Source organism: Apis cerana, linkage group LG1, assembly GCF_029169275.1.
Source record: "Apis cerana isolate GH-2021 linkage group LG1, AcerK_1.0, whole genome shotgun sequence".
Taxonomy (NCBI): Eukaryota; Metazoa; Arthropoda; class Insecta; order Hymenoptera; family Apidae; genus Apis; species Apis cerana.
In genome coordinates, this window is record NC_083852.1 from 13,807,037 (window position 1) to 13,832,726 (window position 25,690).

General features: G+C 27.9%; 2 protein-coding genes across 5 annotated transcripts; one reads left to right on the forward strand and one right to left on the reverse strand.

Moving 5' to 3' along the window:
* LOC133666105 (RING-box protein 2) lies at positions 1–25,308 on the forward strand. The gene is made up of 2 exons (XM_062075137.1): positions 1–436; positions 24,809–25,308. Exons 1-2 carry the CDS (start codon positions 283–285, stop codon positions 24,985–24,987), a joined length of 333 nt encoding a protein of 110 aa, XP_061931121.1. The 5' UTR covers positions 1–282; the 3' UTR covers positions 24,988–25,308.
* LOC108003546 (facilitated trehalose transporter Tret1) lies at positions 1,534–23,484 on the reverse strand. Of its 4 annotated transcripts, none has more exons than XM_017065848.3 (7): positions 18,806–23,484; positions 10,338–10,790; positions 5,206–5,331; positions 4,091–4,214; positions 3,805–3,978; positions 3,331–3,710; positions 1,534–3,235 (listed from the first exon to the last, which is right to left on the reverse strand). In XM_017065848.3, exons 1-7 carry the CDS (start codon positions 18,872–18,874, stop codon positions 2,657–2,659), a joined length of 1,905 nt encoding a protein of 634 aa, XP_016921337.1. In that variant the 5' UTR covers positions 18,875–23,484; the 3' UTR covers positions 1,534–2,656. The 4 variants fall into 4 exon arrangements, with proteins under 4 accessions (XP_016921337.1, XP_016921336.1, XP_016921338.1 ...); XM_017065847.3 differs by lacking the exon at positions 18,806–23,484 and adding an exon at positions 15,868–15,997; XM_017065849.3 differs by lacking the exon at positions 18,806–23,484 and adding an exon at positions 11,205–11,363.
* Positions 25,309–25,690: the final 382 nt, after the last annotated feature.

The following is a 25,690-nucleotide window of genomic DNA, read 5'->3' on the forward strand; positions in this document are numbered from 1 at the left end:
AAAATACAGATTCGACTATTACCGGTTGTACGTAATATACGTTATTGAAATCCTACATGAAAAAAGGAATTGAACTTCTTCGTATTTAATTTCCGATGTTCTGATTTAAAGATCAACTATAATGTTAACAGTGTCATTAATTTCATCTAAACGTGTGTGATCAAGTTAATTAAAAATAAAGTGTAATAAACAACATAATTCTTTGAAATATTTTAAGAAAGTACGAATGTTTTAATCGCGTTTTAACGCTACATTGCTTTGTCGTTTTTAACCTAAATCGAGATGGCTGACTCAGAACAAGATTTCGGAGATCGTGGAGATAATGACAATTTAAAAACTGATAAATTATTTATCTTAAAGAAATGGAATGCTGTAGCTATGTGGAGTTGGGATGTGGAATGTGACACTTGTGCAATTTGTCGAGTTCAAGTAATGGGTAAGTTGCGTATACATGCGCGCATACATATATATATATAATAAAAAAAGTTTATATATATATATATATATATATATAAACTTATAGGTTAGGTTGGATCTTGTTCGTTGCACATTTTTAAAGCATTTTAAAAATTAAAACGATACTATAATATACGCAGTATTAATAATATACTATTAAATTTTTTTTATAATAAAATTTGTTATTTTATATTTATTTATTAATATACTTATGATAAGATAGGTAATAAATATTATACATATATAATGCAAAATAATGAATACATCATAAATAAAAAAATAACTTTAACAATAAAAATTCAAAAGGAAAAAAGAAAAAAAAAGAATATTCTGTTAAATGTTGTACTTCAATAATTTAGAAACTTACATATAAATTTAACATAAATATTATTAATAGCAGTAATAATATTTAATAATAACAATAATAATATATATATATATATATATATAAAATATATATATAGTTATAAATTTTGTATTGAGTAAGTTTTTTCTTCAAAATTTGGCAAGCACCTTACGCCCAAGCAATACACAATAAAAATATTCGTCAAATAAATAGAAATGACGATAAAAAATTAAAGTATAAAATCAAATATTATTATATGGCAAAAAAAGGTAAATTAACGTATGAAACAAAATTTTTTTCAATGGAACACATATTACTCTCAACATAATATCATTAATCGAAATACGTGAATTTGCAAAATAGGAATATTTCGACGTTTTTTCTTTTTGTCTTGCCCTAATTTTAAGATTCGGAATGATATAAAGGCAGTTTTATTTAATATTAAGAACAGTATGCATCTGCGCAAGAAAGAAAAAAAGAATTGAAAAAAAGAAAAGAGATGATAAAAGAGAATTAAAGAATGAATAGTATACATATATGAGATGAATCAAGATGAGATGCGATGATCGAAATTCAATCTGGATATATTATCGGAAATTAGAATAAAAACTAAATAAAAAGAAAAGCGCAAAAATAAAAGAAAAGAATAAAAATTAAAAGCGCACATTAGTAAAAGACAACTACGTATACAAATACATATTAAAGATTTAAATACATATTAAAGAGAATCATTTCTTAAAGTGTATATATATACAGTTCACATATAAGAGAATCAATGAATGGTGCGCGATCATGCATATGTTCTCTTCGTTTGTTGATCATATATATATATATATATATTTTTTTTTTTACTAATTAGTTACATTAATTTTGGTAATGGAAAAATAAACGCAATTATTTTTATCTCTATTTTTTAACTATATGTATATCTTATGATTTAATTCGTTGATAATGATGCAGTTGTTCATTGACGTAAATCGGTAACTGTATAAATGCGACGGTTACATCCATAAAGATGCATAAAAATTATACATATATACGACGTCGCGTAAAAATTTTATTGTCGTTGCTGTATAAAAGGAAGAAATTCGTTTTTTTCCTTTAAATGCTGGTTATACGTATTTTCTTAAGTACAACATATCAGCATATATATCAGCGAATCTATGCACACAAATTATGTGTATTAATTAAATAATTCGTACTTGCTGTTAACCTATTCGTATACCTTTAATAAAAGTACTAATTTGAGGTAGACCCTAAAATGAAAGAAGAAAAGTAACGGTTACGTATAATATCTAATCAACGGATCATTTTCTTTGTTGAGCTTGCATTCGCGATTATATCGCTAATTATAAACAAATATAGCTCATAAGTACAGAAAATTGAATATCGAAACTCTCTTTATTGTTCTCTGATCTATTACTCTATTGTTTTGTTTTGTAAGTTTTTCTTTTTTATTTGATTTATCACGTCTTCTGCTTTAATTTTCTTTTCAATAAAATAAGACGCAACAATACAAATTTTGTCGATCAAAAGCTTATTGCTATGATCAATATAATCAATTATTACGTAAGTAAAGATCGATATGATCCTAATAAAGAGAGAATCAGAGAAAAAGAAGTTAATAGAGAGTAATTGCGCGCATTTAAATTTAAATTTAAGAAAAAGAAAAGAAAGACGATCCGGAAGACTATTATTAAATCTGTTCGTTTTGATCGACAGAATGAACTATAATACATATTCGTTCGTTTGATAAAACGAAACATAATTGATCATCGATCGAACAGATTGATTAACTAATTATCAAAAAGAAAAGATATAAAGCGAGAAAATGATAGGAACGATTAACCAGCATTAAATGGTTATTGGCATCGGTTTTAAGTTGGCGATCGCACTCGTTCTTCTCACCGGTCCAGCGAATCTTCTTTCGATTTCTTCGAGAGATCGTCCTCGTGTTTCTGGTACGCAAATAATTACAAAAATGAATGCTACTGCTACGAGCGTACCGAACAACCAAAAAGTTCCATATGGGCCGATATGTAAAACCAAATCTTCGTAAGTTTTCGTAACGACGAATGTACAGGACCAATTGAAAGCCGTTGCAACACTGGCAGCCGTACCACGTATCTTAACTGGTAAAATTTCGCCCATCATTAACCATGGGATCGGACCAAAACCAAATGAGAATCCGATCACATAAACGATCAGACTCATTAGTGGAATCCAACCAAATGCAGTAACATCCATTAATTCTTTCACATAGAAAAAAGTACCGAATGTGAATAGAGTTATACACATCAGTATACTACTTATGTAGAGTAACATTTTTCGACCTAGTCTATCTATGATCATTGCTGCAACGAACGTTGAAATGAAATTTACGAGACCTACGATGATGGTGGAAAGATTTTCGTCTACAGTACTTCCAGAGTCCTAAAGAAAATATAATCAAAAAAATTCGAAAATTAAACTTTGATTTTTGATTAATTTGCAAGTAGATATGGTAAAAATTATGGAATGCGATATACCTTGAAAATTTGAACTGTGTAAAATATGACCGCATTGATTCCTGAAAACTGTTGAAAGAACATTAGGCCAAGCGAAATAAAAACCGGTTTTATATGATTTTTCCTGAAAAGTTCTGTGAAAGCACCCTCTGTAGCGATACGTTCACTTTCGATATGCATTTTTTGAATGGAATCTAATTCCTCGCTAATATCGGCATTCTTGCCCCGCAACCATTGTAACGATTTTCGTGCCTCTTTTATTTTTCCTTTCGAAATGTACCATCTTGGCGTTTCAGGAATTAGGAACATCAGAATCAAAAATATTATCGGTACACAGGCACCTACTAATGCAAGATTTCGCCAAGCTAGATACATTCCTGCTGTGAAGCACATTAAGATCCCTGAAGAGACCGAAGAAAAGAAAGAAAAGAAAACTTATTAAATTTTGTTTGACATAGATAATGATCGATATAAAACACAATTCGACAAACTTACCTGAATTACCAAAGACAGTTGGTAAGAGACCAAGTGAGCCGCGTACTTCTGGTTGTATAGATTCTCCAAGATAAACTGGCAAGGAAAGAGAAGCGACACCGACGCAGAAACCGCATATACTACGGCCAACCAATATCATCGCAACATTTGTTGCTAGTGCGATAAATAACCAGCCTGGAAGATATATTGATATTGAATTGATTTCATAATCTAGGATTGTCGTGCATGTTATCATGAATAGAATAAGTAAAACATATTATCCGTTGCATAATTATAATAAAAATACCTGCAAGAAACGGTAAGGCAGTGCTCAGAATAGTATTTCTTCTACCAATATATTCAATACATGGACCACCGATTATGCCTCCAATAAGTGCGCTCAGTGGCATGATCGATCCTATCCACATAGCCTGAAACGAAAATTTTACATGATCATTTCTCAATCATTTCGTTTTAAAATTTCGAGCTACGATTCTCTTGTTAAAAATATATAAGCAAATTATATTATGTCTTCCCGCTTTTGATTTTCAAAGATTAGTGGATTATGCGCTGATCTTAAATACAATTATATATCCGAAGAATAAAGAAAATGTAAAGGAAAAAAGGAAGATAGAAAAGAAAAAAAGAAAGGAAGGAAGCAAGCAAGCAAGAAAGAAAAAAAGGAAATGTTAATATGCTTATACAGACCTCGATTTTTGTAAGTTGGAATTGATAGGGAAGACGAGGGACATTGACTTGAATCCAGAAGTAGGTACTTGTACAAAGATCTGTTCCTGTCGAGTAAATCTCCAGGTGGCATATCGTCAAATAATTGAAGGTTATGGTAAATCGCGATTAATCGCGATAAATTGCGGTAAAAGACTCGTGTCGTAACAATGTACGGATATAGTTGCATCGATCATGAACGAACCAATTACCAATCGAGGTTGGACAAGACACGTCGATGGCATAGCTATTAACAACCGGGGTCGAATGAAAAACGTATTTCGAATCTATATCGCATTGACGCACTCGATGGGTTAAAGACTTAATCATTTATTGACCCTTCTTTCATATTACCGATTTGACAATGCATCGCGTCATGCGTTGTTATTTGAATGTAAATATGCGAATCGATCGCAGGAATTTACGGTGAATCGGTCGTTCGAGGAGGAAGTCTCGCGTAATCGGAATACGTTTGAAAACAAACGTGCCTTGTTACGAATCGTTTGACCTTCGGTTGGTTTGGTTGGTTATCGGTTTTGATAAGAAGAGAATCCAGATTGTCTTTCGTTTCACCGAAATATTCAAGATTATCCGACATTGTTGCGAAGCACGTTTGTTTGAAAACAATTTTATCCATGATAGAGAAAAACAATCTTTTTTCTTTTTACATATCCACTTTTGCACTTTTCTACTTACCATATCCATTGTTACTTCGAATGTGGACGTCGTGTTATCTCGCATCGAAACTAAAGCAGGAGACGTGTAGGAAGAGGAGTAACCGATCATCAAAGAGGCCATTGACACCGCTAGAGCAGCTAACAGCTAAGAATATTAAAAAAAATAAATAAATAAATTTACGAAATTATATTTGAGCAAAATCAAATTGAAGAATTGGTGGTTTCCATTAGAAATCAAAATATTTGTTATAAATGGCCAAAATTCGAGAATCATGATACTCGTTTATAAAACAAAGTCAATTAAATGAGATCTGGTAAAAATCTCGACCGATACGAAACGAAGTACAGTGATAATATACAATAATAAAAAGAATGAATGAAGGACGAAAAGAAGAGAATGGTTATACACTTAAGATCATATGAATAAAATGAAGCATCAATTTCTATATAAAGTACACAATGCCGTTGTCGATACCTGAGAAGGGGTGCATTTAGCAACTGGCGCGTTGCCCGGTAATTCGATGTCCACATGAGTATCAGCTCGCATAAAAATCTTCATGATCGATAAGAATATAGGAACAAGATGAAAAGTGATCGAAGAAGAGATATAGAAATAACAGGCGAAAGCTTCACGTTGTAACGTCAAGGAGATGAAAAACAATTCTACAATCGTAGCACGATTTTTGCCTATGCGTTACCGCTCGATTTTTGTTTCGAATCACGATATGTTATAACGAACCAAATGAATACACCGTTCGAACGCGCATGCGCACCGATCAATATCGATTTAATTTTATTTGATACACCAAATCAAATCGTTTCTCAATTAGAAGTTCAAAGTTTTTCGATTCCAATACGCGTATTTATCGATTATTTGCTTTCACCGTATTGTTAATTTCGCGTCCTTCTTATATCAAATGTTATTTCTGTTGCTACAGTTGCTGTTGTTATTATTCTTTTTCTTCTTTTTCTTGCTGGTACCAATTTTGATGATATTATTCTCGATATCGTTATTTTCGTTGTCAACGTTGTCGTTGTTATTGTCGTGATTTTGTTGCTAATTGGTTTTGTTAACGTTAACAACGTTCCCGTAAGATTAAAACGCTATTGACACTTGTGGACCGACGGGTGGTTCCCTGTTTATATAGGGAAACGATGCTGGGGGGCCGCGACTATCCCTTCTCTTGTCATTGCGAAGATCCATCGTCCGCGAATCGGACGATTATACGTATAAACGTATATATGCGCGCGGCTTTGCGTACGCGGGGTTCTACGCGTAAACGTAACTTGTGCCATTACTGGACGACACATGGTATTAATTTCAAGAGACCGTTTAGTACAGAAAGCAATAAGGAAGAGAATGGATGAAAAGAGTTATCGGGAGGAAAACTTCTCCTTTTCAAATTTGATCGTAAACAAATCACATTTTCTTATATTCGAATTGCAATTGCAATTGAAAAAATATTTAAAAATTCTGTATTTTCGAAAAATAGTCGCTTGTGTTCGCGACAGAATCGCGTTGTTATATGACCAACCGATCTTACCGCTCGCGACCTTCTTTCGCGTTGCGTAATGTTCTGTTGAAGCATGACACGCATTGCTCTTCTTTTTTTTATTTGTGATCAAAGAAATACTGCCATGTTCCGTTTCGTTTCGTTTCGTTTCGTTATTTTCCGTTTCGCAAACTTAGGAAGATGAATTTGTTATGCTTTTTTTTTTTTATAATTGACACGATAGAATGTATAGTAAACATTTCTGTAATTTTGAATATATCATTTCTTCGTAACGACAATATAAAACAAGAATCATGATTTTAAAGAAAACTAATCTAAATTTTGCTTCATAATAACATATAAAAATAATAATTTTAATTTAAAAGTATTTGAAAAATTCTTTATTAAATTTATTTTAAATTTATAACATTCTAAAACGTAAAAGGCTACAAGTTTTTTTGAATTATATGATTATTTCAACAAATTGAATTACACAATTGAACAACACATTCCTAGACTTCAACTTGAAGTTTCCATCCCTATATCCATTCGCATCTATGTTTGTGATAGAGATTATTATTAGAGAATCGAAAAAAAATCAATGATAAAATTCGTGACTATATCTATCATTTAATTTTAATTCTTTCGTGTCATTTATCATTATTAATTGTTTAATATGGTTCACAAACATCTCGAGTCTATACGTCAATGATGTACGTAGAAGGAAATTAAGTCGTTAGTTATTATCAGAAGCGTATACAAGGTCAGTATAGTTGAGTATAAATGTATATGCACGCATGCAATGCATACATTCGCCTTTTGTTTTTCGCAATTGTTTCTTTCGATGAATCGACCACAAAACAAGCGAGAGATCAACATTTCCATTCTCCGTTTTTGCACTTGCTCCATTTTTGCTTTTGCATTTTTCTTCACTCATATGCTCTTCTCATAGATAGATTTCTTCTCATCTCATCCCATATTTTCCTCATTTACTCTTCAGCCAAATTTAGGTTACATTTATATTATCCAATGCGACAATGAACGTCACGACTCAGATAAATATTCTCGCATGTAATCAGATGAGAATGTTTATACATATATCGCATGGCGTATCCATATCTTAACTTCCACAATCCAATCGATACAAACTAATTTATACTCGTTCAGATGCGATGCGTTATCAAATAACTTATTACGATGAACTTTCTTGGAAGAAATCAAATTTATATAGCATATTAGATGTTTTGTTCAATCAAATATTTATCATTATTATCAATAACAATATTTCGTTAACATCTGACAAGAGATTAGCATATATAATATAATATTACTAGAGGACTCAATATATATATTTCATATTATCATTGTGTGATATTTCTTTTTGTATCACAATTATATTATTTAATACTTCAATAATTCTCAAATTTCTTTGTTTAATTTGCCGATTAATTTTAGTTCTTCATTAATGTTAATAAATTTGAAATAAATTGTAAAGAATATTATTTTAAATAACTTTTTCTTTTATGCATAATCATCAATTTCGGATTATTTAAAAAATTTTCTTCATATAATACTATTGAATTTTGTTTTTGCACTAATTTACGATCGCCTCTTCAACTATTTATATGAATATTGTGATATGCAAATATCACTATGGTCATCTAAGTTTGGAATAGATCCGTGAAAAATACAAAAATAAAATATAAAATAATTCTTAGAAAACTGAAATTACAATGATCAAAGATTCTTATTGTATATATGAATATTAATATATTCGTAGAACATTATTAAGGGTCGATTCTAGAGATCAAAACAAGAATTGATACGAAAATGTCGATTGAGATGATTGTTTATTAACTTATAAGTAATTTAAATTTTCATTAGATAAAACGAGGCAGAAACGGAATAAGACAGCGATATAATAAAGATAGAAAATAGAATATTATTTCATTTAACACAAGCTTAAGTTATTTATAATTTAATAAATTATAAATAATTTGTATTGTATTTATATTATAATTTGTATCAAAGAATTAAAATTTTAAAATTCAAAAAATATCTCATAAATATATATATATTAACATCTTGTGTATAATCATATCATAAAGAAAATCTTTAAAAAAAATCATTTTTAAATCTTTAAGAAAATTTTCGATGAATTTACGCATTTCACGTATGCATTTACTCATTTCACGTATATATCACTATTCGCTTTTAATAATTGCATACTGATTATATCACGAATGCATGTGTACAGATAAGATTTAATGGTAATATTATAAAAATCAATAAATATTTTTTGCAAATAACTTGAAATCTAAAATCACTTGTGTATAAAAAAGTCAAAATGAAAGTTCATTAAAATCATTTTTTTACAATATATTTCAAATTCATTAATGTCAATAAGAAGTAATCAGCAAGTTGACAATTATAATATTAACATAATATTTTATATTATTTTTGATTATTATAATTATAAATATTACATTAAATAAAATGAAAATAATTGAAAATTATAAACAAATTTTTATTTTATCAACTTCTCGTTATTCAAAATTTATATAATTTCAGGAGGAATCATATATGAAAAAAATATAATAAAAATATAAAAAAATGAGAATGACATAATAACAATCTAATCACACTATAATCAAATATCTTAAAATAAAATCGGAATTTAACTCTAGGAAATGATTTTGTGTGCGTATTGTGTAGCATAATATACTTGACAAGTATCTTATGTTATTGAAATCGAATAGTATAAATACTATCGTTATGTCTGATTATTACTGTCGTATTATTTAATGTCGGATCCGAACGGATAATATATATAAACATAAATTCAGTTTGCTTTTAGTTGGACATTGTTCAATTGCAACTGAAGATATTAATTATGAAAATGCAATTAAAGTGAAATTTTGCGATAAATAATAAAGGCATTATGAACTACGTTTAATCAATGTTTTGAATATATTGAGTTTCATGAATACTTAAATATGAATTGAAAAAAAATCGATTAATCGAAGATCGCACTTTTTTTTGTATGCTTTCATAATATTATATCATTGAAGATGTCGCGCATTGTTGTTTGCGTAACGATAATAAATAAATGTGCATACATGTGCACAAGCGCGCAACATGGATGTCGTAAAGGCGAAGATCACGTTGCCCTCAAGTTTAGCTCAAACGACAGGGCGGAGAGGCACGCATGGCATTTGATTCACGCAAGAAAGAAAAGCATCGAGGACAAGAAGCTTCGGGATCTGCCGCATCGCGCAATCATCGCGCAAGATTCCCTTGAATCACGAAACTTTCGACTTTATCGATTCGATGACAATTATCGATAATATCACTTCCAGCTCCAAATATTCAAATATTCAAATATTCCATTTCGAATTTTGATTCTTGCAAAACGAATCAGAAAGAAAATAGATTAAATGCTTAAAAAAAATGTTTTCTCGGATTATCCTTGAAACTTCTACGTGAAGAAAAACGAACAAACTTTGTTTTTTCACTTGAATTGAAAAATATAAACAGCGATTTCACAATGTTGCTCGTGATATTTTTTTTTTATACACATATACGGTCGATTATATGTAATATGTTATATGAATATAATATAATCAACGAAATGATTAGAAAAAAGAAAATGAATTACCTGCATAGTATAGCGCATAGGTGATCGTTTTACTTCTTTGAACTGTGTATGCAAAACATCGTCCGAGTCCTTGGCCGGTTTTATATTTTGCGAACTCATAGTTTGCTTGGTGTTTTCGACCCCCATATACGGAGGTTCGCCGACCAATAATGGATCGATTTGCTTGTAATCGTGATCAGAACCCTTGTCAAGAGGGTCGTATATATGAGACCCGTTTAGAGTCTTCTGATGATTATTCCTTAAGTTCTGTGCATAGTAATGGTTAGCAATGACAATATTGCCAGAAGGAATCACTTTTTTCTCCGCGATTAGGGCTGTTTGACTGTTGAACGGACTCGCAATTGTTGCGAGTGTCGTATTCGATGAACAATCTAGATTGATGCCTGAACTGTTCGTCGACGATCTTGCGACCGAAGGCACTCTTGTATAGTATTTTGGTAGAACAGTTCGTTCCTGAAAACAGACAAAATTAACCTTATCAATTTTTTTCTCTTCCTGCTATCTTATTTTATCATTTTTGTTTTTTCTCTTTTCGTTTCAATTACTCATTCCCGTGTTCGCGTTCCATAATGCGCAAGTGAACTTTCGATACGAGGCAATCCGATATCTTAAATAATTATAAAAATTTATTCAACTGAGTCAATAAATGTTAAACTTATTTATGTTATTCGATTAACTTATTCTTTCTTTCTCTTTTTCTTCATAGGAACACACATTGGAACTTCATAGGAACGCACTTATGATCAAAATTATCAGAACTTTCGTAGATAATTATCGTTTATTGTAATAGATGTAAAAAAATATCTAAAGATACAGCGTTTATTTAATTAACTAATATGTTTATTATTTTATTAATACGGCAAATACCTAATCTATAATAATCCAATGTTCGCCAGGAAACGGTCAACTATGTTAAGGGGATGAAATTTCAAAGTTGGAATATTTATACTAGAATCGTTTATCGAGAATTGTGCCAAAAGAGGAGGAGACACATACCGATTATCGTTCTGAACCAATGACAGAAAGCGATGAACGAGAAACAGCGTGATTCTTACTTGACGATTAGATGACTTTTACCCCTGTGATTACCGATAACCTCTGTTGAACTTCATGACCAAATCGTGAGCTCTTTGCTTTTGCGAATGTTATGCTCGTGCACAACGCATCTTGACATATATGATACATAAAAAGTGGAATTTACTTTTTTGTTTTGTGATGTTGACAACACTGTAGTTATTTTTTCTATTGGATCATACTACTGATAGTGTATTTTATTATTAGTTCAAATTTCACAATTATACGACTTATAGTTCTTATGCAGCTGACAATTTTAATAGATTTCTTCCTAACCATCGTCCCGAATGGAACAGAATGTTTCATAATCTTTTGAAAAAATAACATGTTAATTCATTGTTTTTTCAAAAATTGCAAGACATTTTGTTTAACTTGTGACAATGATTAGACACAAATATTTATTAAAACTGTATAGAATTACAATATAATTATGAAATTTGAATTAATAATAGAAAATATTATTAATAATGATCTAATAAAATTGTAGTGTTATCAATATAAATAAAAAATATTTCACGAACTCTATTCACACTTTTGTATATGAGATATATATAAATCCTAATAATCGATTTAATTTTATCAATTTACCAAAATCTTCGAATATCTCACTTAAAAATTAAATGTTGATCACACGTATTGTACATTCACTAAAATATTACTGAAATATTAGTGATTCCCTATTGTTGAAAATTTAAAATTTATATATGAAGATGTACATCGCGTGGCAATTAAATTTGCAAATAATCGTTTCAGCATTCTATTCTAATAATAGCAATTGTTTCTATGTGAACGTTTTATTCTTTAATAACGATATATTTCTTATTTTTAATAATTATTTATTTTCTTTCATTTTTCACCTTTTCATTATTTTTTTTTCATGTAATTTGATTATCGATCATTTTTTTGCCTTTTTTTTTTTTTTAATTTTATTCTTTTTATTCCTTAATTTTTTCTTTTTCTTTTAAATTAATTATGTTCAACATTCGTAGTATTTTTCAATTATATTTGATATCAAAAATCTATCGTCGACATACAAAATAAGTTAAATATAAAATAAGCTAGTAAATAGTTTCGTTGTTTGCAGTTTAAAAATGATGATTTTGTTGTTTGTTTTATACTATCGCATTTTTTTTTGAACTCGATAACCGATTATATAGTCGATACGGATATGACTCGTTAATGATCTATAACTACGCGTCATCTTCTTTAGTTAGTAAGAAAACAATGGAAACATCTTTTCATGATATCGTTGATGCACAATATATATCATGTGAATGATCTTTGACTCTTACGTTCGTAATACATAGATTCAACAAGAAGCGTTGAATCTATACATAAAAAATCAAAAAACGCGCATTTGCATCTACTTTGTTTTGCGGTTGGCGCTAGTTTCAATTTCGTCGAATTCTTGTGGCGCTATCTCTCGTGAATATTTAATACCGATAACCGACAGAAGAGAATCGTATATTTGAATTGCAAGTTATACGATGGATTAGTCATCATCGTTACATTCATATACCGACAAATCAACTTTATCCTTTGAGTTTTGATACGATTATTCTTGTTTTCTATTTTTCTCATTTCGAAATGAGAATTCATGGAATTTCGAACAATGTAAGAAAATAATAAAATTATGTTTACTTTAAATAAATATATAAATATGTTTATTTTTAATTCAGTAGGTCAATCGAGATTAAACTTTATATTTTATTAAAATTTAATTTACACGAGCAATTTTTATTAAATCAATTCGATTGACTAATTAAAAATTTACTTAATATAAATATTTAAAACTAATTTTTTTTCGGTTACAAAATAAACAATCACGAAAAATTTTACATGTCAACTTTTACTTGTAGCTTTATTTTAATTATTACCATCATAAATTAGAGAACATGTAATAGCTTGATCAAAGTTTATATTACAATAATTATTATTAAAATTGTTGTATTCTTAATTTTTGAGATATCAATAAAAATTGTTTTATATTGAATTTTGTATATATGATACATATATGATAGTATCTGCATCAGTATACGATCGCTTCTTATCTTTCCTGTTTCTATAAACACATTGTGGTTGGTACTTAAAATGTATAATAGAGAATTGTGACTTCATATTTATACAAAGAATTTGAGATCTTTTGAATCTATATAATGTGAAAACAAAATATAAAACAATTTTTGGGAAATAAACAAAATTGATAATGATAAAGTATTAAACATAAAGCAGATATTGCTATTATCGTAATTTTTATCGTATATAATTTGTATCATAATTTATAATTTTGATTCTAAAAATTTATATTTTATTTCTGTATTTTTTAAATCCAAAAAATTTCAAATTTTTTATAATTAGATTCTAATTACAGTTACTTATATATTTTAGATATCGAACACAATATTGTTTATATAAACAATAAATAATTGGATAATGATGCATATATTCTCATGGATATGTAATAATAGTAACAATTTCTGTTTATATATCTCAAAAATTATAAATTTGCAACAATCCAGCACATAAATATTATAATTCTTGAGATATAAAATTTCAATCATGATATCATATGATCAACTTATTATTCTATAACTAAATAAAAGTAAAAACATCGAAGTATTCAGTCTTTAGAAATTATTTCAATATATATTATTCTTTAAGATTATTTGTTTTTTATATGATGTCATTTATTTAAAATTTGTAATACATTGAAACATATGGATTATAAAATAAGAATTAATGCATCGAAATTTCGGATCATTATTGAAAATAATATCAAAGTATGAATATTAAACATATGCATTTGAAGTATCTATTTTTCTGTTTGAGAATAAAATTAAATTTGCCATCTTATTTCCACAACATATGTTGTCCATACATCCAACACAAATTTTTATCGTTTCATTTGTGTAGTCTAAATCGAACGACGATACTATTTTCGTTCCTCCCGAACATTGCTGAAGGAAGACGCAGCTTTTCGTTATTCATCAGCCTCTCGAACAATCGATTTAATAAAAAGAAAAAGAAATTTACAATACATGTTTACGTAGAACAAAAATACTATAAAATGAGAATAAAAATAATTAATAAAAGAAAGAAAAGAGAAGAAACAATAATTTCATTATATTTTCATCATATCAAAAAACAATGATTCCATGGAATTTAGATGTAAACTATAATAATTGAAATTCAATTATATGTAAATTGAACAATTTTAAATATTTCGCAATTATAACACAATATTGCATCAGTCGTATTTACTAAGAAATATGTAAAAGAAAACAAATCCATTATAAAGATTGAAATAGAATATCATTTGTATATTTGTATCGTTTTTTAGTATTTTTGTAGTATTCAAATCCATAATATTTTTTATTAAACTTAAAAAATGTCACATGTTCTATTAATTTAGTAGTAAGTAAGTTAACAAATATAACAAATTAAATTTTACTCGAGAAAAATTTCATTGATACGCAGAATAATATGCATGAGTACGTGTCGTAATGATCTTGTCTCGACCGTGAATTGACGTTAAGGTGACATTGCGTATATACTTTAACGATATGCGCAAATATCGCATGCGCATGAATCGGAATCTGTATGAGTGTATATGTACAAAAACAAAAAGCAGCTGCATTTAATCTTCATCGACTAGTGACAAATTTGTTTCGATATCGTCGCATCCATTTAAAATACAATAATATTAATCTTTCAATTTGTATATTCATATAATATCGCTATAAATAGAAAATTTAAAATCAATTTCTAGAAAAGAAAAATTTTTATAATAACTGAATCATTATCAATAGTTGCATTTAGTATTTCATATAATTAAATATCAAATAAAATATTATATGTATTCAATCTTTCTACATATCTTTCGAACATTTCTATTGAAATTATTTTTTTTTTCTTTTTTAGTTCTTTTTATATGAATTTCAGGACATTTAAAAAAAAATGCACAAAATAATAAAATTTTTTTCAAAATAATCTCGATTAAGTGAATATTTAAAATTATTGTATATTTTTCGCAATAAAAAAAGAAAAAAAAAGAATTAAAAGAAATGAAAAAAAGAGAACAATAATCAAGAATATTTAATAATTTTGCACACACAGACACACACACATACATACATATATATATATAAAATATTAAAAAAATATAAATAAAAGAAAAAAAGAAAAAAAAGAAATATATATATATATATATGCATGCATATTTCATCCAGCTATATCTACAATCCTATATACAATCCCCTTTCCGCATTTTCGCTAATTTTGCACACTAATTCCGATGATTTATCTGCATATCAATCGGCTGATTGGATCCTCTCGACATGATAAATGATGTTTTGAATTATTTTCCTACGTGATCGATAGAAAAAATTCTACACACACGTTTTCTACATATTTCAAAACGAAGCTGCGATTGATTTAGAGCAATAGTATGACGTACCAACGATGTAGACACTTGTGGCTGACGAAGCATTTTAGCGCTGCGTCCGTGACAATTAACGTAGAGATAAGTCGACTGCAATATCCACATCCTGCTGGCCGAAATATATTATGCTACGAAAAGCGATATAGCGGGGAGTACTACATAATAGTTGGTGTAATCTTGGATATCTAACCTGTCAGTGGTCACGATATATGACTCCTTTTCGTAATTATCAACGTATATGAGCCGTATTCATATATGTACGTCTTACCTATTTTCCCCTATTTCTCTCCCGTTTCTCAGTGATTCGCAGCAGTGCATCATCGTCATCGAACGCGACGCGATAAAACAATTATATATATTTTTATTATTCCATTTTCGAAATCTAGTGACGTTAATATTATATGTTCTTTTTTCATATTAAATATTTATTCAAATAATCATAGAATATTCTTGTTTCGTAAGATTTTTATTTTTTTAAATCATAGTATTTTGTAATTGTTTCTTCTCTGAACTTTATTTTAATAAAATTCATAGTTCTATCGCATCATGTATCAATACGTGTCATTCAAATATGAAAAAGAATCTTTAATGAATAGTATATAGATAAAAAGAAATATTAGATGTGTAATTATAATGTATTTATAATATATCTTTATGTTCTAAATTATGATAAGTATATAATTCATTTTTTTTTCAGATAATGATCAATTAGATTTCTATGATTTTATGAGTAAAGATTTATTATAACAACCTATTCTATTATATATATTATATATATAATAAGATATATATAATGAGATTATTATATAAATTATTATATTATTATTCTATTATAATATTATTATATACTATTATATAGAATATTAATAAACATCTTAAACTCAGATACTGATAAAATGATATATGAACGTAATATATGAATGTGTGCGATTACGTATTATTACATACATACATAAATGAATATATATGTACGCTTTATTTCCAAATCATGTGGTATAATGTATTTCAATTTAAAATTTTTCAAATCGAACTTTTCATAAAACTTTTCAACTAATGTATGTATGTAAATATACGTAGATGGAAAAGAAATATTGTTGGTATAGAAAGTGAAACGAATTCTGAATGAATAAAAATGATGAATAGTATTTGATGATTAAATGTTTGAATGTGAATGGTAATGGATAAGTAGGTCCGAAAACATTTAAAAACTGTTTAACGATTAAAAAATACTAATTTAATAATTTATTAAAAAATAATAATTTATTAAAAAAATTTTTGTTGTTGTGTTACAAAATTTCATATCATCTTTAGATTCGTGTGTAGATCGTACATGCCGATCGATGATTCTGGTAGACAAATCCTAAAAGACAATTTAATCTTCGAAATTATGTATATATATATATATATATATATATTTCATCGTTCAATAAATATGAACTACGACTGTAAATACGAATAAACTGTAAATAGCAATAAACAATAATGATAATTTAATTGTTCAAAGATTTGTCACTGTCGCAATTTCGATTATCCAATAGAATAGACATAACACAATTTATATGAAAATTATATGTAAATATTGTTATTCGTCAATGATTGAAATGAAATAATTGATCGAATAATAAAAAAATAAGCGAAAAAACAAATAAAATATATTGAATCTAAATATGAATAATTCATATTTTTTTGCGGAATTCGATTATTTTTATACAATTATTTCAATAAAAATTATTTCAATAAAAAATAATATAAATATAAAAACATAACTTTTTTTTAACGACTGATATTTTCGGATGATACAATATTAAATACTTAATAAAACATTAATGAAACATGTAAAAGGTAAAAGATATACGCGAAATGTTGCCATAACGAAGAATATCTAACATCGCGATCGCGGTCGCGGTCGCGGTCGTGATCGCGGTCGCATTCGTGTTCGTAGACGCAATCGCAGTTATATACTATGTATCGCATAATATGTATACTATGTGTTCGAGTATAGTTTGCTTCGCGATTAACTTCCGACATATGATACACCCGGTAATCTCCGCCGACATCGATACATACAGTCTTTCTTAAATATAGAACGAAAAATTTTCTGTAATGAAGGGACGTGCACTAATGAATGAAAAAGCAATAAAAACAGACCAATAATGATTAATTAAATTTTAAAAAAATCTTAAAGAAAAATATTTAAAAAAAATAGAAATGAAAACCAAAAGAATAGAAAAATAAAAATATTAAGTATAATAAAAATAGAATTGAAAAAAACTAAAGATTTAATGTACATTTATTATAAAATTTGTAAAATTTTATATTTATCTAAGTAAAATGAAAGAAAATAAAGAAAATTATACAAAAAGTAGAAAAATAATGATAAGTAATAAAAAGTAAAAAATTTAAAATTAAAAAATAAATTATCGTTATTGATTCATATATCTAGATCAAAATATAGTTAAAACACTTTGTATGTAACAATAAAATACCATGATGATTGAAACTAAAAGAGAAAGAAGTGATTAAATTGAAAACAAATAAAATTATGATAATATGAAGTATATATATATATATATATATATGAAAAAAGGAATACATAGAGAGCGATGAATGGTAAAAGAAATATATAATGAAAAGTTGCAATGGTAACGATATAGTAATGACGATGGTAATCGAGGCGCCGGCTTCAATACCGGCCCCGGCGTCGATGGCGGTAGTGGCACGTACAGTGGAACTTTCCAGAAGCTCGAGAGGGGAGAAAGAGCAAGACGATGAGAGTACTGAATTGTGGAAACAGATATGAGAAAAAGAGAGAAAGAATATGCCGAAAAAGAACGAGAGGATACGAACGGCTAACATGGTTAGGTGAAAACGAGTCGGCGGAGAACGATTGGTTCGTCGATTACGAACGGTCGAATGCGCATTATATACGTGAGAGATAGCATACGTGTCTTACCTTCGTTCTTGAAAGAGGTACTAGGCACAGAGGCCATTTCTGCATCTGTCTCCTTTCGGAATTGGACATTTTGTCGTCACGCCTCAAAATGTTCGCGTTGTGTCAGTGCTGCGTGTTGTCGCCTGGTTGAACTGGATCGCGTCACGTGAATCTTCACATTCAACTCGCAACCAAATTCTCGAAATTCTATTGACTTTCTTCTTTTTTACCCGTTGCTACCTCTTTTTCTGGTTTGATGCTTTGCAACTTCTCTTGTCGTGCAAACTATTTTATTCCTTTCTGTGAAATTTCTCGTGACTTGCAATCTCGTTTACAGTGTCCTTAATAATATCACGAGTCAGTTGTATTTGCTATGCGCAATAAATAATGTTTCATTCGATACAACTTTGATGAAAATATAATTTTCGATAATGAAGATTTTGAAAATGACCACGCAATCTATTTTTCAAATAAATGAAACGCGCGCGTAAAAGCTATTTTTTTCCGCTTTCTTTTCCCACGTGTACACAAACCACCCTTACAAGACTGCGCAGGGAATGGTTAAAGTCTAAATGATGCCGCGTGGACGGTTCAACGTATTTCTTAGTTAGCTCGAGCTCGAACTACCACCACTGCTAAGCGGTACCAGCGACACCACAGCTACCCTCCTGCTCTCTAGTGTTGCTGTTGTTCGTACAGTACCGTGCCGTGTCGTGCCGTATTATCCGTTGTTTCCCTGTTGTTTGCTTTGTATGTTTCCTACGTTCCTGATTCGCCGCGCTATTCCTGCTACATTTACCGCGCTTGTGGCATGCGTCTCTATGCGACTTCTCACATTTACAATTTCGATTTTTTTTAAATTTTCTGATCTATTACCACTCCAATTTATCAGTTATCTTTAGATGATTCTTCATTTATCGCTAATTATTGGTACCAATTTGATTTTCTGTGTTGATACGTTTTTCTTCGATTTAACACGTGAAAATATAGTTTACATCTGTTTTATAAATTTTTTATTATTTTTTTTGTTTATCCGTAAACTTAAATCGTATAAAATATGAGTGAAATGCACTTTTACGTGTGTTTGAAACTTTGCTAATCAGATCGGGGGGTTTGTCTCTTTTATATAGAGACCGGTGTGGTCGTAAGCGCCGCCTCTTCTATTGGGGCGCGTGTAACTGGTGGGGGACGCGCGGTGACCCGGCACTTCCTCTCACCCTTCTTTCTCTCAGTTACTTCGTCTCTTGCCTCTCACCTATCTGTTCCATGTTTCGTCTCGTCGCGCTTTATCCTGCCTCGTTTCACCTCACCTCACCTCTCTTTACCATATCTCGCCAGGCGTAACTGCTGTTCGTCCTATCTTTCTTCGCCATAAGTCGCATCTCGTTTCGCTTCGACCAACTTTATCCTCTCTTTCTTTTTCTTTTTCGCTTTTTCTTTTTTCTATCCAGACGCGTCAACGCGATGTAGTCACACGTCGTTTCGCGGCTTCTCATATGAATTTGACGCAGATTGAAAATGCGACATATATCTAAAATAATCTGTTTTTTTTTTGCATTTATACAATTTATCAGATCGATATATTTGGTTTAACAATCTCGCCCAATTTTTTAGAAATTAATTAATGTTGCATTCATTTTTTATTTTAATTTTCATTTTTTCTTCATTGCAATTGCCAAAATTCTTCATTGCAATTGAAAGTTGAATTTATTTATTCATTTTAATTATGATTTATTACAATTGTCAAACAAGATCGCTTGAAAAAAATATGTATATATTTTACATATTGAGACTTATTTCTCTTGATGAGAATTAAAAAATAAAAAATAGAAAAAAATAAAATTGATATATTAGATTTTTCTAATTTCCAAATACGGTATCAATATCTTGTAAACTTTTCACAGAAATTTCCAGTCATTCGACCTCGTTCAGTTGCAATAGTATAGAGATGCCCTCGATCTTGTTCATTTGTACACATAAATATATGTGTTCTCTTCCTGTTTCTTATTCTTATATTTATATTATTTTAAAATTTCTTGTTTCTTATTTGTATTTTGGAAAAAAATAGTAATTGAAATTGTATTTTTAGTTTAGATTATTTAAACAATATCTGGAAATAGATAATATTTTAAAATTTTCTATGTAAAATTATGTATAAATTATAATAACGTTAAAAAAAAAATATAAAGAATGTGTCCAAAATCATGATACAAATTATGAAGTATTTCTGCATACAAAAATAAATCGAAAAAAAAGAATAAATTTTTTTGTTTAAAGTTCGGTTTTTAAATAAATCAAGTTTGAAAAACTTTCAAGTATAAACGAAATTAGCTATTTTCTGATTAGATACGAGTAAACTATCGATAGGAGACAATTCTACATATAAAAATAAGTATAATACATAAAAAATAAAATAAATTTTTTCGTTTAAAAATTAGTCTTCAAGAAAATTGAAAATTTGAAAATTCGTCGATTATACTCTTTAATTCTAAATATTTGATTTTTTCGAAAAATAAAGATATAAGACAATAAAATTTTATTTTATATTTTTTGTTTATTTCTATATGCAGACTAGATCACTTATCGATAATTTATTTGTATTCAATCAAGCTAATTTCATTTATATTTAAAATTTTTTCAAACTTAATTTTTGATATTTGAAAATGAATTTTTAAACAAAAAAATTTTCATTTATTTTTTTCGATATATTTTTGCATAGAATTATTTTGAACTCTTGTACTGTACTTTCGGAAACATTCTGCATAAATCATATTAATTTTTTTTGTAAAATATATTATTGTTTTTTAATTTCTTTCTTTAATTTCTTTTTCTACTTTTATTATATATTAATTTAATATGTATATAATAGAACGAAAAGATATTATTTGTATGCATTAAAATTCATCGCTTTAATAATTTCTTAATGAAAATAAAAGATATCAAAAAATATAAAAGTTCTTAAAAATACTATATTATATTCATAATTGAATTTTATCTTTATCTTTATATTATAATATATATATATATTTATTAATTACTATATTAGATATTATATTACAATTGATATTTGAATATAATATTGAATTATAAATATGATCTATCATTTAAGATATTGAAATATATCAATTTCTCTTAAAAATTAAAAAATTTCTCTTAATATGTGATCAATGTGATTTGCAAAATATAAAGGATGAAGATAAACAAAGTTGAATAGGATGAGAAATTATTGAAAAACATAATAATTGAGATTTTAAAATTAAATTCAAAAACAAAACAATAGCTGTATTACAAATTTTATCTCAGACGAAGATCAATTTCTTTCTCTTCTTTTCGTTTCTTCGATGATCAGATTTCTTCAACAATTGTCGTGCATGGTTATATCACGGAATACGGTCAACTCATTGATCGATAGAGGTTAATCGATAAAGCGAATTGTTAGTATTGTATCGAAGGAAAAATACCTGGTAACTGTAATGATCGATAAAAATTTACGAATGTGACACTGACAGAATTAAAACTGATTGAAAAAAATAAATTAATATATTCTCGGATATTTTTCGTTTTTACAATATAAATGTAATAATATTTAATATCTTTTTTCATATTTGATTTGATGAAAAAAAATGAATGTACTGATTGATTGATTGAGAATCGTATATTAATCAAAATATGTTAGGAAGCGAATATATTTCATATTGAATTGTATAATTTCTGTTATGAACATATAGAAAGAAAATGTGAACGGAAGGTGTGGCAATAAAAAAACAAACAAGTATTTTATGTATATATATATAGCATAATTGTCGAAACTGTGTTCTGAACTTCGATTTGATGCAGAGTTTCTCAGAGTTTTTAAATGTAGATGTAAAGTATTCATGATTTTAATAGCGTGCAATTCAATAGCATACATTGTGAGAGAACATTATCACACATACGCCATTCAATCGTTCTTGTTGCTCGGTCGTCGTACATCGTTTGTCAGGTTAAAGCACGTGACAAACATTCTGTAATCTTTTTTTAAATTTATAATTATATATATATTATTTATTTTATAACCATTAATTTTTGTATGATCGAAATTTCTTGAATTTTTAAATGTAAAGTATATATAATTAATAAGTTTCATTCATTTTAATATTCCAAATAGTATTCAATCAATTAAATAAATTAATTAAATGATTAATGTATGTAACATCGATCGATCTTTATTGTCTGTCAAATCTCACAAAGAGATCGATAGGACGCATTCTTCGAACGTTCGAGAAACTCGTTAGAAAATCGAAATGATTGATGCAGTTAAACTAGTTCGATAACTATCGCAATCTCATCAGTATTAACGCATACGATCTTCGATTTTCCAAATTTAAAACCAAAATAGTTGTTATTATGAATAGCCTATTCAATATGTAAATTATTTTCTTGGATTGTAATTAAATACCATTACCTATCCATATATTATTTGAAGTTTGAATCTATTTCTAATTTCGTTGTATCAATAAATTATGCTTTTAGGAAAGTTATTATCATTTAAGATCGATAAATTATCGATGTTCTGGTTAATCGAGGAACGCAAAATTAGATTGTTGATTCGAAACAAATCAATTTATTTTACAATAACTATAAAAAATATATTTATTAATTCATAATAAATTTATATTAATTATATAATTTCTAAAAATAAAAAGTATATGTAAAACAAAAAGAAGAAATATTTTTGAAAAAGGCGTATTTTATGTTTCTCATCTTTTTATTCGTTTAAAATTTAATTGGTCCAATGTTTTTTTACTTTAAACTCGGGAGTCCGATTGACATATCCCCTGGTGTGGGTCAACGAGAAGCAATTCTCGTGAAGATCATCGAAGATTAATTGACCAACATTATTATTTCTTCAGAATTGTTACATGTATCTTATCAAAACTATTTTTACAATCTATCGTTAATTGTCAATGTATCCTATTTTTTTAGTTTTCTCCGATATTGTTTCGATTTTGTTGATGATAAAAAAATTACACTTAAACGATAAAAATCTTTAATTTTTAATAACTTGCTTAATTTTTAATCTGCGCTTCTATTAATTTGCTAATTATTCCTAACAAACGTATCAAGCGCACCTGCATTAGATAAGACGATGGAATTTTACTGGATATGCTTCGTATACCCGAGACAGCAGAAGCCAACCGAGACGATATCGATGATACCAGTCAGTTAGTTGGTCGCTGGTGAATCGGCTTCTCATTCAAAAAATTCAATGTAATGACTCGATTGTTATCATTGTATTTCAATTTTATATTTATATTTTCAAAATTGATTATTAATCGAATTTTTCGATATAAGAAAATTGAAATATTTATAAAATATATATTATATTCACATTTTTTGACAAATTTCAAGCTTTTTCCATTACAAAAATATAAATACATATATATAATATATGTATACAAGTGGACATGATAAAAAAATAACAAAAAATTTAGAATAAAATTTAATCCAAGATTTAATTTTTAAAATAATTAAATTAAAAAATTTATTGCATGCGTACGTAATAACTGTTAAGATGTAATAATTTATGATTTATTAAAAATCAAATAATATCTATTGTGTTTTTGAATAATGTTGAATAATATTTATAATATTTTCGAATTTTAATTCGAATATTAAATTCAAGAAAAATCAGAATTTTATATAAACAATATTTTTATAAACACAATAAATATTATGTGATAATTTGATCATATCTAATCATAACTGCATACCTAAGCAATGAATTTTCGGATTTAATTATTTCAAAAACAAAATTTTGAAAAAAAATTTTATTTTATATTTTATATTTTTTTCTTCATCTTATATTCATCTCAAAAAAAAAACGAAATCATTTTATATTCACTTGTACATGTTATTTGGCTACACTTTATACATTATACACTTTATACAATAGGCATATTATATTTAATTTAAAAGTTAGTATTTATCAAGAATATTTTGCTTTATAAACAATCATATATTCCAAATCTTTTTAATTTTCAGATGCATGTCTTCGGTGTCAAGCGGAGAGCAAAAAAGATGATAGTCGACAGGATTGTGTCGTCGTCTGGGGAGAATGCAATCATTCATTTCATTATTGTTGCATGTCACTTTGGGTGCAACAGAATAATCGTTGTCCATTATGCCAGCAAGAATGGTCCATTCAACGAATGGGAAAATAACTAAATCAATCAAGCGAAACTTCAATACTTATTTTTTTTTTCCTTTTTGTTTTCATTTATTTTTTGCTTATTTTTCCTTCTTTTCTTTCTCCTCTCTTTCTTTCTCTCTTACACACACATACTCTAAGTTGATTAACTTACTCATTTTCACTCATAAAAATTTGCATTTTTCATGTTTTTTTCTTCAATTTTTAAATTTCATGACTTAATATTTTGATCGTAAAATAATAAATCAATAGTAATTTATAAAAACATCAATACAATAATATTATATTATATTCAATTTCAAATAAAACACAAAACTATTTATTTAAGAAAATATTTTCCGTTTTAAGTTACCAGCAAGCGGGACAAAATGGTTGGCAGTGACAGAAATGGGCAGGAGAAATGGGCGAATGATGATGAAAAGCTAGCTCATTATGATGCGATGTAACGGTTTGTTCGAGGGATCACATGGTATAATGACGTGATTATTGCTTTTCTATTCTCCTACTTTTTTTACGTCATTGCCAATAATTTTATCTCATATGCTGATAACTCAAGTTATTATTATATTATCAATTATTATATTTACGAATTAAATTGCATGTTTTTTTTTTGTTAAAATCTCAAAAAATAAAGTATATTTTATATTATTAATTTATCAAATCATCTTACATCATTTTTGATAATCATCCACGCCGAATTATTTTTATTTTTTTAT

Coding starts and splice junctions, on each gene's coding strand:
- LOC133666105 (XM_062075137.1), top strand. CDS start 283: ATGGCTGACTCAGAACAAGATTTCGGAGATCGTGGAGATAATGACAAT. Junction 437..24,808: donor TTGTCGAGTTCAAGTAATGG/GTAAGTTGCGTA, acceptor TTTAATTTTCAG/ATGCATGTCTTCGGTGTCAA.
- LOC108003546 (XM_017065847.3), bottom strand. CDS start 15,957: ATGTGGATATTGCAGTCGACTTATCTCTACGTTAATTGTCACGGACGC. Junction 4,215..5,205: donor TCGAAGTAACAATGGATATG/GTAAGTAGAAAA, acceptor TTTTCGTTTCAG/GCTATGTGGATAGGATCGAT. Junction 3,711..3,804: donor AACTGTCTTTGGTAATTCAG/GTAAGTTTGTCG, acceptor CGGTCTCTTCAG/GGATCTTAATGTGCTTCACA.